Source organism: Oryx dammah, unplaced genomic scaffold (genome assembly GCF_014754425.2).
Source record: "Oryx dammah isolate SB20612 unplaced genomic scaffold, SCBI_Odam_1.1 HiC_scaffold_2, whole genome shotgun sequence".
Taxonomy (NCBI): Eukaryota; Metazoa; Chordata; class Mammalia; order Artiodactyla; family Bovidae; genus Oryx; species Oryx dammah.
In genome coordinates this window covers 62248423-62264781 of record NW_024070186.1, presented here as the reverse complement: position 1 = coordinate 62264781, position 16359 = coordinate 62248423, and the positions used below count along the sequence as shown (strand labels likewise).

The window sequence follows — 16359 nt, the reverse complement described above, 5'->3', positions numbered from 1 at the left end:
TGATTATGTGAAGAACAGCTTGTGTATTAGACATGAACAAGGAGGTGTGAAGAATACAGTTGAACAGAAAAAACCTCAAATTTGGGCATCATCCACTATAGAAAGAAAAGCCATAGAATTAAATGAGATCACTTAGGAAGAATTCAATGGAAAAGAAATGACTCAGGAATAACATTCCACATTTAGAGTTGGAAAGATAAGTTAGGCCAAGGAGAAAGACAAATGAGTGATATACAAAAGCCAAAATTTAAAAATTTGTCCAGGAAGGAGTAGCTGCTCATGTGCTGAATGCTGTTGACTATACAAAAACTGTCAGGCTCCCCAGCAAGAGCACTGAAATTCAATTGGAATGAACTGAAAAGACAGTAAAAAGAAAGGAAATGAGACAATGGATCAAGATAAATCCTTCAAGGGTAGTTATATGAAAGGGAAGAGAGAAATAGGACAGTCAGTGGAGAGTATTATGAAGTCAAGGGAAGGTTTTGATTATTTCATAAATTAGAAAACAACATATTTGTGTGCAGACTGAAAAAAAAAAAGGGGGGAAAAAACTGAAGATCAAGGTAAAAGAACTAATTATATGCGGCTTCCTGTATCAGCTGATAAACAAAGTAAATTCACCTTTTTCTGACTTCATTGTACCTATTTTCTCCATTATTCATGTGACATCTCCTGTGATTCTTTGTGTTAACAATCTGCTCTCTGAACAGCTCTATCACTTTCTAGCTGTGTGACTCTAGACAAGTTTTACTTCTCTAATCTCAGTACAGTCATCTGTAAAACAGGAGCAATAAAACTTATCTTATAAACACACAAAACATACAAACACTTAGTATATAGCATGCAACTGTTAAATCTAAGCATTTCCATGTGCCTTTTCTCCTCAGCTAGAACAAAGGCCAGTCACTGTCGTACGAATGTATCTACATTCTAATAATTATTCTATTCCACTAAATTTAAAGATTTAAAAATGTGAATTACCTCCATAGTTAATGCTAGATTCTGGTGTGTTGGAGATATCTAGGAGTGACCCTATAGAAAGGGAATGTTCAGCTGATGGGCGCTTACGGGGAGGGAAAGGTGACAAGTCTGCCTCTCTTGAAAGCTGAGCAAGTGTCTCTTTTAAACGACGTCTTTTGCGATTGCTGTTTGGGGTATTTAGAGAAAGCAGTGACACTGATTTCTTGAGCTCAGGTGTATTAGCCTGCAATCAAAAGCACAAAAGCTAAATTTTACTTCTGTGGTTCTTTACTGAGACAAGAACAAAAGAAAAACACACTTAAGAATCTGATAAAATCTGGGTTTTGCACAATAATTTTACAACTACACATTTTCCCACATAATTCGGCTGCTTCATAAAACATAATAATCAAAGGACTATTGTAATTGTCTAACCACTAACACCTAATTCTTTTTCTCCACAGTAATATTACTATTACATATTTGCCTATAAGCTTGTTTATAATCTACTCTCCGTTAGACCATAAATTGCGGGGAGGCAGGGACCATTTATTCATATTTTTTCACTGTATCTCTGGCATTTAGCACAGGCCTGGATACAGTACTCTTCAATATTTCTAAAATACCACTTGTTTTTTTTTTAACTGTACTGTCTTTAAATACATTGACCATGTTGCATGAGGGCTTTCACTAACTGAGGTGAGCAGGGGCTTCTCACTGCAGTGGCTTCTCTTGTTGCAGAGCATGGGCTCTAGGCTTGTGGGATTCAGTAGCTGTAGCACATGAGCTTAGCTCCCCCACAGCATGTGGAATCCTTCCGGACCAGAGATCAAATCCGTGTTCCCTGCATTGGCAGGCGGGTTCTTAAGCACTGGACCGCCAGGGAAGTCCTACCACTACATTTTTTAAGAGTTCTCTCTTGCAATCTGAGGCATATTTTTTAAACTTTACGCTCAGAAACTTACATTGAGAATAAGGGCTCAAAGAGAACACAACAGAGTACATATTTAGATTTTATAAAAACATAATAAATGCACACTTCACCTTCAACATTCCATTCAAAATTATTAAATCCCAAACTGAAGTAAATTTTCCCTTGAAGCCTGCTTCTATATCTTTCTGTCACATTCTGGTGAACGACACTGTTTTCACCAAGATCCAGCAATGAAGGCTGGATTTTCCTTGCCTATAATTCCTTCTACTAGTCATTTTTTAAAATGACATCTCTCCCTATTCTTCAGTTGCTCCAATACTTACAGGACAAATCAAAATGCTTTAACATACTAAAAACTTGATTCTGCCTATTTAGTCAGCTTTATCTGTTGGCCTTCTTTCCCACACTCTTTTCTGAAGCCATACTTTTAATGTACTCCTAAGCTTTCATACCCTCTCCCACCTGCTGTCTAACATGAATTTCCTTACTAAGTTAGCCAAGGAAGATGGCTCAGCATTTACTTGCTCTTTTCAATCCTTCCTGAGTCTCTGAGTTAGTTAGTGGTTAGAATACATACATTGCTCAATTATGGCACATTTCATTGTGTACTGTAATTGTATGCACATCTCTTGTTCCTTTAAGGTTCTAAGTTTTTGAAGATAGGGATGTTATGGTTTATAATGGTATCACCAAGAATTAACACAGAATGACAGATTAAAATAAGATCCAATACATTAAATCTACAGACTATCCCTCAATATCCAACTATTTAATTATTCTGACATTCCTAAACATGACAAAAAAACATGATCTATGTGCTAATTATCCTAGGTTCTTTTGGAATAAAAAAGTGTCATCTTCATACAATCAAGCTCACAGAACAAATGAAAAAAGGGACAAACAGCATACCTTTTCATATAAATACATAGTTTCTCCAGCTCGGGCATCCATTTGAATGCTTCCCCAGAACCACTAGTGGAAAGAAGACTTTAATTAAGAATTTATCTCACCAGAAAAGCTATTACTAATGTTTTTTAAAAACCACTCTTATTTTACAATTACTTGCCTCTTGTTTCACAACATAAAGTTTCTTTGAAGGTTCAAATGGAAGTTCTTTTACTATATTCTCTTCAACTATAAGGTGAGTGCATCTTTCATCTCCAACTGGTAAATAGTTTCCTCCTAAAGAGGAAAGCATACAAGCATACGTAAGACCAACTGTTTATCCCCAGGCCCAAATTTTTTAAAGAGACATATTCTCGAGGAAGTGATTAGCAGGAGTAGGGAATAAAATATGTTAGCTTTTAAATTATGCTGAATTCTACCTTGCATTTTAGTCATTTCTTCCATATTGGTTTTCTCTTCATCTGAAAAACCCAGGAAACTTAAAATGCAATCTTGAAATGGAGGAACTTTAAATTCATTTCTAAAGTCATCACCTGATGCACAGAAGTCCCTAAAAACAAAGTACACTCTTCTAAAACCAGCTTAACTGAAATTCAATATAAGTGAAGCAGATCAATTTATAAATCTACAGTAACTTTCAAGGTTTTAGCATAATCCATTTATTGAAAATATTTTACATTAGATTCTGAAATGTTCATAAAAACTATAGCTAAAAAAAAACTGATGTGTCCTCAGTCATCCCAGAAGTAACTTCCCACACAGTTTAATCACAGGTAATTGTTAAAGATGCAAATATCTACTCTGAACATGAAATTTTATATGTATTACAGGGGTTCTATAGTTTCATAAAATCTTAAGTAATAATCAAGTACATGAGCAAGGAATTGTGAGACTGGAAAGCTTAACAAGGTTATGAAATGCAATTACCACTTAAAGTGTAACCAGACAAACGTAAGAAAAAATATAGCACAACCCAAACATCCAGATGCAGTAAGCTATTACCTGATAATTTTAGAATGCTTTTATTGATTAAATTATTTTATAAAATAAAGTTCGCAGATATCATAGATGTCTCTCCATTTTCAATAATTATAATAATAATAAAAAAAACTTTGTTCCTCCTATACTTTATTCCCTAAGCTTCACAAAGATGGAATTAACTTTTCATATATTAATTTATGAATTTTGGGCACATGGGTTTCCTTATGACATGTGACTGATTCACACAATTAACAACTGAATTTCTAAATACTTACTGTTCATCCCGCCTTTCCCAAGCTTTATAAATCCATTCTGGTTTCATAATTGGAGTACCCAGGCTCACAGCTACCTAAAAACATAGACATTAATTATGATGCATTTTTACCTTAAATAACTGCATTCTTATAAGATATGAACAATTATAATTACATTCTTAGATCACTGCCCATCTGCTTTGTAACAAAATATAAAGAAAAATTAAAGAAAAAACTATCTTTCCATCATACAATCTAGGTTAGAATAACTTCCAAAACAAGTTCCACAAGGTCCAAGCTATTTCATTTTATTTTAAATAAATACATCTCCCAAGTTGATTCAGTTCATCTTTATTACATTTCTATTTCTGTGTCTACTTTCTTAGAAGTATTAACCCCCATGATAGCACTAAGAGTTTAAGAGAATATATCTGATTAGGTCACCAAATCTTAGATAAAAATTCTAAGTATACCTCCCAGGAATTCAACATTACCCTAAACTTACCATTTGCTACATATATACACTGATGGAGGGTGAGAACAAAGTGATAAACTCTTCAAGTGCAATCTTGAACTAAGACTTTAATCCCAATAAAAGTATTTTCTCCTGTTCTATAATTTTCACAAGTTAAATCTTGGAACTATTTTATAAGAACAAAGTTCTGCTCTTAGATAAGAGAAAAATACCTACCCTCATCACCTTCTGATCCCCTTACTCACCAACGCTCATAGTAATTCTTTCCTAATATTACTCATCTAAAATGTTATTCACTTACCAACCTCCACTATCCTAATCATCTTTCAAGACCTAACTCAAGCTCCACTGCCTCCTTCAAACCTCAGAGGCCACACTCCTATGATTTAAATTTTTTTACTAAACACACATATAGCAAAAATTGAATTTCTGATCCTCAATAAATTGTGAGAGAAATAGACAAAATGAGAACACTTTCATTAAATCCATTACCAAACAGTGCTATATTGAAATACACAAAAATACTAAAATTTACATACCCTGAATTTTTCTCCTTGTGTACAATTTGCCACCAAATGTGTAACTTTTGAATTAAAGTCTTTTCTAATAACTCCACCCATGTGATGAACCAATGCCACCAATCTGACCTCAAAAGAAAAAGTAAACATTGGTTTTTTTGATTAATATAAACAAAATTTTAAATGATGTTTGTAGTTCATTTAGCATATACTGATTTCTATTTATCAGGTACATAAAAGAATTTTTATAAAGTTTATGTTAAAAAAATTAAAGATTCATTTGCCTTACTGGCATAGGCAAAATCATACAGAGAGATAAGCTAGTTAAGATGAACATATAAAACTAAGTTAATTAAAGACTGGCTTTCACACAAGTGAAAAATATATTACTTCTCGGAGGTGGTTGGTGAAGTAAAAAAGCTTGTTGCTTTGCCAGGCTAAGGGGGACACAACAGGCTTGTGTCCCAAAAAAATGTATGTCCTCAATTTATTACTTTTTAAAAGCCAGGTTGTCATCACATCAAGATTCTTCCCACTGAATTATATTAATACCCCAGTCAGTCAGTTCAGTTCAGTCACTCAGTCGTGTCTGACTCTTTGAGACCCCATGAATTGCAGCATGCCAGGCATTAGCTCCAACAAAAATAATTTTACAGATCAAAGAAAGAAGTTTCTATGAATTCTCTAGAGCAATGAGAATACTTTAAGACTAGATATACATAATAAAAAATCGCAATGCATAAACAAAAACTTCAAATAATATGCTAATAAAATACTTAAAAAGACAATTTAAACAGACGGTTACAAAGTTTTTCTAATTCACAGACCAGCCACCCTAGACAAAACATTTGTTTGTTTACAAGGCTCTTCAGAGTGTTTCTTCACAAAGTTTAAGAAAACGGCACCCCACTCCAGTACTCTTGCCTGGAAAATCCCATGGACGGAGGAGCCTGGTAGGCTACAGTCCATGGGGTCGTAAAGAGTCGGACTCGACTGAGAGACTTCACTTTCACTTTCATACTCATAGTGGGCTTCCCGGTGGCTCAGACGGTAAAGCGTCTGTCTGTAATGCGGGAGACCCAGGTTTGATCCCTGAGTCAAGAAGATCCCCTGGAGAAGGAAATGGCAACCCAATCCAGTACTGTTGTCTAGAAAATTCCATGGATGGAGGAACCAGGTGGGCTACAGTCCATGGGGTCGCAGAGTCAGACAGGACTGAGCGATTTCACTTCATGTTCACAGTAATTTCTCCTTCAGTATTTTAAAAATAAAATCATGATACAACTACCAAAAAAAGGCAAATTTAAATTTATTTTTTTAGAGAAAATATTCTTTGACTAGAATGTTTTAAAATACTTACTAGTTCTTCTTTCTTCCTGAATCCAGTAAAACATAGTACTAGATTCATCATGCTGGTACAATAGAGTGGGCGACATGAAAATGGCAGAGGCTGAAGGATACAATTTTAAATCTGTGAGATTCTCTATAGCAAAAATAGAACACATCTTCCTAAACTAAACATATTTCCCTCTCTTGCCATTTAACACTCCAAACCCCAAAATATACTTGCATCTTTCAACATGTAAGAAATTGCAAGGATCAATTTCACAATAAAAAGTTCCCATGATTTCCCATATCATACTTGATACACATAATCTAAACATACTTTACTACTGCCAAATAAAACATAAATATCCATACCCAAACCTTTATTTCCAAAATGTATTTTGATACATGAGGTATTGTTTATAATAAAAGATTTCCATATACTACTGTAAATACTTCAAATTAAAGTTAAAAGAGGTCAAAAATATTTTTCTAATAAATACTGATCATACATATACTTGAACCAAATATGATTCTAACTTTTCAGCTAAAAAATGGAGATAGTGAATAATTTAACAAATGATTTTATCTATCTATATATGAAAGAGAATGCTTAAAAACAGATATCAATTTAATTCCCACTACTGGGCAGAAATATACTTTTCCATAATCTTGGCCTTTAAAATGTTTATGTGTTTTTTAAAAACAAGACTTCTGAATCAAAACAGAGAACTAAAAGATTATCATGTGCTCATCATTAGTATCTATAATAAAAGAAGCACAAAGATCCAAGCAGTTTAAAGTTAATAAGGCAAGCTTAAGAATGCCAAAACAGAGCAATAAAATATGTATCAACTCTGCTACAACTTAACTGAAATGCTATTCAAAAACAAAAAGCTAAAGTAATTTCCCTAATTTATCAGTAGAAACTGATAAAAATGCAATTGTGGTAGCTGTTCTATGTGGAGGAAAATTAAAGTTTATGTACTTATATATACACATCTTTGGTACTCAGGTTTAAAGCAAATTATTTCTTCCCAAGATACTGCAGGTATTAAGATTTTGTATATACATATGATATTCTTCGGGCTTCCCAGGTAGCGCTAGTGGTGAAGAACCTGCCTGCCAAAGCAGGAGATGTAAGAGACGGGAGTTCGATCCCTGGGTCAGGTTCGTTCCCTGGGTTGGGAAGATCCCCTGAAGGAGGGAGGGCATGGCAACCCACTCCAGTGTTCCTGCCTGGAGAATCCCATGGCCTGGCGGGCCAAAGTCCACAGGGTTGCAAACAGTCAGACACAACTGAAGCGACTTAACACGCACGCACACACATATTATTTATGATTAAAGGACTTCTGAGTTCTACAGAAGGGAGTACTATAGAGTAGCCACTACTATTCCTATTCTAAATATTTCATATTCTCAACAATTAATGAGATTTTTCTGCAAAAAATTCATTAATAAAATTTTATTAACCTTGAAAAGTTATAATAAGCATATATTCTTTCTTACCTCTCCTTTTTCTGCACAGTTTAATACAACTGGTGGTCCAATAACTCTACAATCAGCCTTGTATAACTCATTAAAGACAGAATCCTGGAAGTCCATGACTATGAATACATTTTCAAATTCTGGAGAATCCAAAGTTTTAACTTCTTCAACTGATTCCATCTTTACAAATGGCAGTTTAATTTCCTTGATTTTTTTCCATGGCATTATTAAGAAATAAAATTTATATATTATAAAATCAATTATAAATCTCTCTAAATAAGACCCCCAAATCAACTCAGTGTCAACATTTTTATTTGTATATTTGTAGAAATGCAGAAACTTAAGTTTTAAATCATACAATGAGCATTATACTTAATAGTGAGGTCATATTTCTTTACTTATTTATATAAACACATCTCTACATTAAGATTTTAAATTTTGAAAATTATTATAAAGGCATAAGTTTCTGACATGACTTGGTAGCCATTATAAAGCATCTAGTATGGATATAAAAATAGGGATGATGAATTTTTTAAGTACATGTATTTTGATAGTAGGATGCCTTAGAAAGATATCCAGAGTTGCTTTTTATTCTGAGAAAATGATGCCATACTCATAGTTCTTCCTGCACAAATCATAGTCAGAAAAAAAGAAAAAAATACTATGACATGTAACATCTACAGAAAGTTCAGTATATATGAGGGAAATAAGAGAAAGATAAGAAAATATGGAGGCAACTACAACATTGTATACACAGGATATAAAAAGACAACTTTGTAATGTACATGCATGAAAAAGAATGAAGATAGTTAAGTATCTACATGACTTGTATAAAAAGAACAGAACCATTTAAAAGAAAATTCAAATGGGTGAGTCAATACCTGGGCTTTACTTCTCAGGCTGATGTGAAGGGATGAATTGTGTATCCCAAAACTCATGCTGAAGTTCTAATCCCCTGTACCTCAGAATGTAACTATTTCAAGATATGGCCTTTCAAGATGTAATAAAGGTTAAATGAAGTCACATGGGTGGATTCTAGTCAGACTGTATTAGAGGTGCATAGTGTCCTTATAAGAGAAGGAAATCTGGACATACAAAAGAGATATGCATGCACAGAAGATAAGCCATGTGAAGATAAAGCAAGAAGGTGGCAGTCATCGACAAGCCAAAGAAAAAGGCCTCAACAGAAATTAAACCTGCTGACACCTTGATCTTGGACTTTAGCCTCCAGGAAAGTGAGAAAACATATTTCTATTGTTTGAGCCGCCCAGCATATGTTATTATGGAAACCCTCACAATCTAGTATTAGCTGGTATAGGGAATTAGAGATATTTCATACAGTGAGGTAAATTCCCTGGTGACTGTCAAATATTGACTTGGAATTGTGGAAGTAATGCAAGAATTTAGAATAAAATAAAATTATTGAGGAAAAAGTAGAGTTTAAAGTATTAGATCTTCACAAATACATAAGTGAAATGTCATTTAAATTTAACAATCCCAAATTACTCTATAAGGATTTCATTGTTTATAAAACATTATAGTTTGGGGTTTCAGAAACATCCAAATTTTAAAATAAATGTCACAGTTTTCATTAATCTAGCTTCAGTGTTCAAAGTATACCTCACGTCTACTTTAGGCCCAATCACCATTAAGTGGACTACAGAATACAATCAAAGGAAGTGCAGCATGCCACATGCAACGAAAGGCTTGACATACCATATTAACAATACTTTTTATTAATTTTTCATCCGATTTTCCAGGACAACCTTCTTTTATCTTTATAACAGGGACTTCCATTATTTTAATAGTCTGTGGAAAAGAGACTTAATTATGAGATTAAGAGAACTATAAATTTATTTATGCACCGATGGGATGATAGTTTCTTTAAAAAAAAATAAAAAGGTAAATCTCCATACCTTTAAGGCTTTTATAAGTTGTTCTTGTTTTCCAGATTCTTGAACCAGTATGACTCTTGTTTCAATCTGAGGCATTTCTTCTATTAAAATTAAAAACATTTAAGTAAAACACTTTTATTATTCACTAACATCAAAATCAGTAGTCTCCAATCCCTTTTTGGCTAGATCTGTAATGTTTCCCATCTTTGAGATAATAACATTCCCTGAAATTAAAATGACTTAATTCCTGGCTTTTTAAAAAAATCTCATCAGGTATCATTTCAGAAGAGAAACATACTGTATTATAAACAAAGTATTCAAACATTAGCACTCTTCATAACCAAAGAAAGCATTCACCAACTTGCAGAGTCATCCTCTTAAATAGCGCATACAACTCTATGAAAGATACGTTAACACAGTGGAAAGGGAAGAAGTGGCTCTTCACCTGACCAGTCCCAACTGAATATATTCTAGCTAACAATATTGCAGCTAGACTGCCCTCACATACAGCAAAAGCAATACCCAACAACAAGACACCCTCTCCTTCGAAGCTGGGAGATGCCAAATAATAATTTAAAAAATCTAGTGCAATGGGTTTTTGTTAACAAATTTTTATTGAATGCCTGTACCCTAACTTAACAATATTATAGTCAAATCATAAGAAAATTGCTAGTCAGTAAGTTTAGGATTAAAAGAGTGATTTGGCATTTTAAAGCAGATAACATGTTTACCTTCAACACATGAAGTAGATCTAATAAATGAGTTTTCCTTAGAAGTTTCGGCAACTTTAGAATCAAAAATGGAAGAGTCTGCCAAGCTTGTACCGCCAGTAGTGGATGCTAATGCACTATTATCAGCCATTGTTTGTTCTCTTCTATGATGGCTGAAAAGAAAAATTTAAATAAAATTACAAAAAAACAAACGTAATTGTTAGGCAAAAACAAGCATTAATGCCTACAACTTACAAGAAATATCATTACCCATTTTTTAAAAATACTGAACCAAAGGAAGCCACTCAACTTCTGAGGCTCAGTTTGCTCTTTATCTATAAGATAAAGATACTCTTACCTGACTCATAGAGATACAGTAAAATAACAATGTAACAAAGTACATTATATGTATAAAAGTACAAAAGTACAGGATATTACCAGACAGTCAAAAAGTACTCAAAATGTACTCATAAATACTATGCTACCTCCCCCTCCAAACCTTTGCCCTTATCCAAACTATTTCTCTTCCTATTTTCATTTATCATGTCACCATCATCCCCTAAATAATCCCAGTCAAAAACCTGATCCATCCTTACTCTTTCATCTACCTCATTTGCCCTCCGCCAAATTGCTATCAATCCCTCAAGCATCTCTGTATCCCTGGGATCCAGCCAGTCTTTTTCTGGCCAGTGCCACAATGCCCACTTGGTGAAAAACAACAGTTCCAGACAACTGTCTCTATCACCAGTTTCTGCAGAAGTCACGATCCACATGGTTTTCAGGGTATGGTTCTAAAAATAAATGTGACCATGTTACTTCCCTGCTTCAAACTTGCATGAGAAGGGCTCCTTAGATAATCAACTTCAAATTCACCATCCAGTTTACATTTTCATCCTAGTCCACCTATTTAACCTCACCTCCTCTATTTCCCCAAGTCCACATGGACTGTACTGCTCCGGCCACAAAGAATTTCCCAGACTTGCAAACAACTTACTCCACACCTACTTGCATTTATTTTTTTTTTTTTTTAAATTTATTTATTTATTTTTAATTTTTACTTTTATAATTTTTAATTTTATAATTTTAATTTTATACAAGCCTACTTGCATTTAATAGGGCTCAATTCTCCACCTAGCATGTCTTTCAACTCATCACACCACTTGACTTATTTTCTATAGATTTCTCCAAACTTCTCATGTATAACTGGACTGCTCCCTTATCTGTATTTTCATATTACCTTACAAAAGTTTCTCCTCGAAAGATTTCACAAGACAATTAACAAGCATCATTATGATCCTGGACTATGAAGGAAAATCTTTCTTTTTTAAATTTCTAAGAGTTGAAACGTTAAGCAAACAGGGAATAAAGAAAAAGCTGAACAGACCTTTATCAATTCAAACTGGAGTTTTTAATGTAAGTTTATTATCTTGAGGTAAATTTCCAGAATACTGGGCAAATACAAAGAAGAGGCGGCATCTGAGTGCATACCTGATCTGATTTACCTTTTCCTACATTTTCAGGATAACAAAATATACAAATAACTTTCACTAGATTTTTTAACAAAGTAATGTTTAAAGTATTATTAGCCTAATTTCTGCAAAGTGATATCAAATAGTGTGACAAGGTACACACTAATAATAATAGACTTAAGCCTGACTATTAAGTGCACTAACTTATATTAGTTGCTTCAAAGTCAAGCAACTCAGCTTCCAGTCTCAACTCTGCACTTAGTAGGTTATATCTCAGTTTCCACACGAGGAAAAGGTAACAGTACAACTCAAATCCAATTGTGATAAACTTATTAGATGATGTCTTTACGTGAGTGACAATTATTCATTCTCATGATGCAGGGAAACACTGAAGGCAGGAGAAGGGGACAGCAGAGGATGAGATGGTTGGATGGCATCACTGACTCAATGGACATGAGTTTGAGCAAGCTCTGGGAGTTGGTGATGGACAGGGAAGCCTGGTGTGCTGCAGTCTGTGAAGTTGCAAAGAGCTGGACAGGACTGCGTGACTGAACTGAACTGATAATATTCACAATGTGAACATTTCTCATTGTTTTACCATACATCCACATCAATCACTATTTAAAGGGTCCCCAAAGGAGAGCTCCAACAGTTGTTAGTAAGAGTCTTAGAATCAATAATAAACTCTATCCAGCCCTTATTTTTCTGTTACGTCTCTCACACTTAAATGTTTCCAGTGAAAAAAAAGGCTCTAAACAGGGTTTCATTTCAAGTCCCCTTAAAAGGATGTTAAAAAGAAAAATCCACCACAACTACTAACCTATATGCTGCAACTACTGAAGCCAGGGCTCAACTACTGAATTTCTATGCTTGGCAACAGAAGCCACCGCAATGAGAAGCCAGTGCACCACAAGAAATAAAGAGCATAGCCCCAGATCACTCACCACAACTACAGAAAGACCACATGCAGCAAGAAAGACCCAGCGCAACCAAAAATAAAATTTTTAAAAAAGAAAGAAAAATCAAGACATGATTGCTGCTTTAAGGAACGTAAGAGAGAGTATTTAATAAATCAAAAATACCATGAGTTCTCATTTTTTCACTTATGCCTCTCTGTTTAAAGACCATCAAAAGAGGGAAGTAACTAAAAAGTAAAACTGTCTCTGATGATACTATATATGATCAGTTTACTGCCAAAATAGCTTTCAGTCAGTTCAGTCACTCAGTCTTGTCCGACTCTTTGTGACCCCATGAACCGCAGCACTCCAGGCCTCCCTGTCCATCACCAACTCCCAGAGTCTACCCAAACCCATGTCCATTGAGTCGGTCATGCCATCCAACCATCTCATCCTCTGTCGTCCCCTTCTCCTCCTGCCCTCAATCTTTCCCAGCATCAGGGTCTTTTCAAATGAATCAGCTCTTTGCATCAGGTGGCCACAGTATTAGAGTTTCAGCTTCAGCATCAGTCCTTCCCATGAACACCCAGGACTGATCTCCTTTAGGATGGACTGGTTGGATCTCCTTGCAGTTCAAGGGACTCTCAAGAGTCTTCTCCAACACCACAGTTCAAAAACATCAATTCTTCGGCGCTTAGCTTTCTTCACAGTCCAACTCTCACATCCATACATGACCACTGGAAAAACCATAGCCTCGACTAGATGGACCTTTGTTGACAAAGTGATGTCTCCGCTTTTTAATATGCTGTCTAGGTTGGTCATAACTTTCCTTGAAAAGAGTAAACGTCTTTTAATTTCATGACTGCAGTCACCATCTGCAGTGATTTTGGAACCCAGAAAAATAAAGTCAGCCACTATTTCCACTGTTTCCCCATCTATTTGCCATGAAGTGACTATGCCAAAGTCTTTGACTGTGTGGATCACAATATACTGTGGAAAATTCTGAAAGAGATGGGAATACAGACCACCTGACCTGCCTCTTGAGAAACGTGTATGCAGATCAGGAAGCAACAGTTAGAACTGGACATGGAACAACAGACTGGTTCCAAATTGGGAAAGGAGTACGTCAAGGCTGTATATTTCCACCCTGCTTATTTAACTTATATGCAGAGTACATCATGAGAAACACTGGGCTGGACGAAGCACAAACTGGAATCAAGATTGCTGGGAGAAATATCAATAACCTCAGATATGCAGATGACACCACCCTTATGGCAGAAAGTGAAGAAGAACTAAAAGGCCTCTTGATGAAAGTGAAAGAGAGTGAAAAAGTTGGCTTAAAGCTCAACAATCAGAAAACTAAGACCATGGCATCTGGTCCCATCACTTCATGGCAAATAGATGGGGAAAAAGTGGAAAACAGCTTTAACATTTAGAAAAAAGATGCATGCTACCATGTATCAACAGTCTGATTACAAACTGAAAAGCACTAATAATTTTTTCACATTCATGTATTCTGTAAGCTTTTAAGATAAACACACAAAAAAATCAGTGTTCATAAAACCCATAAGTTACTTTTTCATCTGAGAACATACTCAAGGAGTTTTTAACTAAATACAACATATGTCTCTTTCCATAACAAAGATAAAATCTGTCATTTAAACAAGTTTCCTTTTATTTTTTTAGGCAATCATCTTTCAGGGTGGAGGAGCTAAATGCCATACTGGACATGTTGGTGGTATTATTGACAATAACATTGTTCACGTTACCTAATACTGTCATTAACAAATTTTATTTAACCAATTTGTGGCACTGTTCTAAACGTTTTACTTGCATTCATTTAATCTTTGCAACAATCCTAAAGGACAAGTACTATTATTATACTCATTTCACAGATAAGAAACCTAGAGCAGAGAGATAAATTTCCCCCAGGGCATACTGTTGGTGGCAAAACAATTCCGAGCCGCTTTCAGAGGCTGCGGTTTTAGCCCTTAAACCATATCCATCTGTACGCGGGGTGGAGAGCCGGAAAGGGCTGGCATTTTACATTAAATACTAAAAACTAAAGACGCCAGGAAGAATCCAAGACTGAAACCACTAAGTAATCTGAGATAAGCCTCCAAAGGCCACAGCTGCCGGCCCCCAGATCCGCAGTGCCCATTGTGGCTTGCCAAGACCCCCTTTCCGACAACTCCCCCCTTTGCCCAGAAACTCTTTCGGAAAAAATATCCAACCCGGCAAGAGATGACGAAGCATAGCAGCCAGGATGACCTCCAGCCCCTACTCCGCATCCCGGCCCCGCTGTTGGGAAGACGGCGGGGTGGTTTCCAGAGCCGGGAAGCCAGGGCTGGGTGCTCCGGAATTCGCGGTCACCGGGGCGGGGCCGTGGGGCACAAGCACAGCGGCCCACTGCTCTGGGGACGCCGGCCCACTCCCACCTCCGCCCCGCGCACCCACAGAGCCCTCACCAGTCTCAAAGGACGCCCTGGAAGTTCCACCTTTTCAAGCACAGCTCCTTCTCACTGTTACCGCCATTCCTCGCCGGCCGCGGCCACAGCCAATTCAAAAAGTGAGTCGCTCTCTCTAAAAGGCATGCCGATTGGCGCGTGATGTCAACCTCTTTCCCATTTGCTGGAGTCTCCAGAGGGGCGGTGATTGGCCGCTGCGCACCTCCCCGCAGACGCTGACGGATTGGTCGAGCGTGTGTTTCAAATAAACCCAACGGCTCCGACGTCAGAACGTCACGAATTTGTAGAGAAGCGCCGGGATGCGACCGGTAGGTGGCGATAGAGGCTCCTGGGTTTCTGTGGGAGTGATTAGCAGGTGTGTCTGAGGCTACCGCTTGTTTACTCAGTAAACATCCCGTTTCTAGGGAGAGGTTGAGTGGATTTTCGGTCCCCTCAGCTTTTCTTTTCTTCTTCTTCTTTTTTAATGGATTAGACTCTGCCAGATCCCTTAAATGTAATCTGTGCCTTGACAGATGAATTTTTTCTCAGTGGTTCCTGTGAGTTGTAAGATTTTTCTGCCTGTATGCTTCCGGCTTCAGGAATTTAAACGTGTGTTAAGGGGCTTAGAGTTTGGTAGTTGTCTTGGTGTCCAACACATGGGAACTTGGGGTCTCTCCAGCTGGACTTTCAGAAGCCGCTTATTTATATCCTGACGTATGTAAAGCATTGTGCTCTAGTCTAGGGAATTTCACTCATGATTAGAATAAATTCTTAGTGTTTCTAGCACTTTTTAAAATATATAAACTTGCATTTGAACAAATGCAAAACTATGGCACGAGATTCTAGAATTTTCTGAAGCCAAAGTAAATTGTTTCCTGTTTCACCCTCTCTTCCTCGAGGTCTTTTGCTGCTTTCCTCTGACGTCTAGCCAAGTTTATCATTTTTCCTATAATTCCTATTATTATAATGAAAATCTTTTCTTTGTTTCCTATTAATAAATATAATGCTCTGTGCCACAGTCTCTTAAAAAACACACCTCCCAAAGGTGAGTTCTGCATAGTTTCAAACTATTTGCTGGTTAAATAAAGGCAGAAAGGAGA

At 36.3% G+C, this 16359-nt stretch overlaps 1 protein-coding gene across 5 annotated transcripts in view; it reads right to left on the bottom strand.

The window, feature by feature from the left end:
- ECT2 (epithelial cell transforming 2) overlaps positions 1 to 15404 on the bottom strand; it is a 55335-nt gene extending 39931 nt beyond the window's left edge. The window contains exons 1-12 of one of the 5 annotated variants that reach the window (XM_040248871.1): positions 15281 to 15404; positions 10469 to 10620; positions 9759 to 9838; positions 9559 to 9651; positions 7864 to 8046; positions 6389 to 6478; positions 5050 to 5157; positions 4057 to 4130; positions 3220 to 3350; positions 2961 to 3076; positions 2804 to 2866; positions 982 to 1204 (exon numbers count right to left, since the gene is read on the bottom strand). In XM_040248871.1, the coding sequence (XP_040104805.1) occupies positions 982 to 1204; positions 2804 to 2866; positions 2961 to 3076; positions 3220 to 3350; positions 4057 to 4130; positions 5050 to 5157; positions 6389 to 6478; positions 7864 to 8046; positions 9559 to 9651; positions 9759 to 9838; positions 10469 to 10598 (1291 nt within the window). In that variant the 5' untranslated portion in view covers positions 10599 to 10620; positions 15281 to 15404. The remainder of the gene's footprint in view (positions 1 to 981; positions 1205 to 2803; positions 2867 to 2960; positions 3077 to 3219; positions 3351 to 4056; positions 4131 to 5049; positions 5158 to 6388; positions 6479 to 7863; positions 8047 to 9558; positions 9652 to 9758; positions 9839 to 10468; positions 10621 to 15280) is intronic. The other 4 variants (XM_040248889.1, XM_040248879.1, XM_040248899.1 and 1 more) reach the window with 4 other exon arrangements.
- Positions 15405 to 16359: the final 955 nt, after the last annotated feature.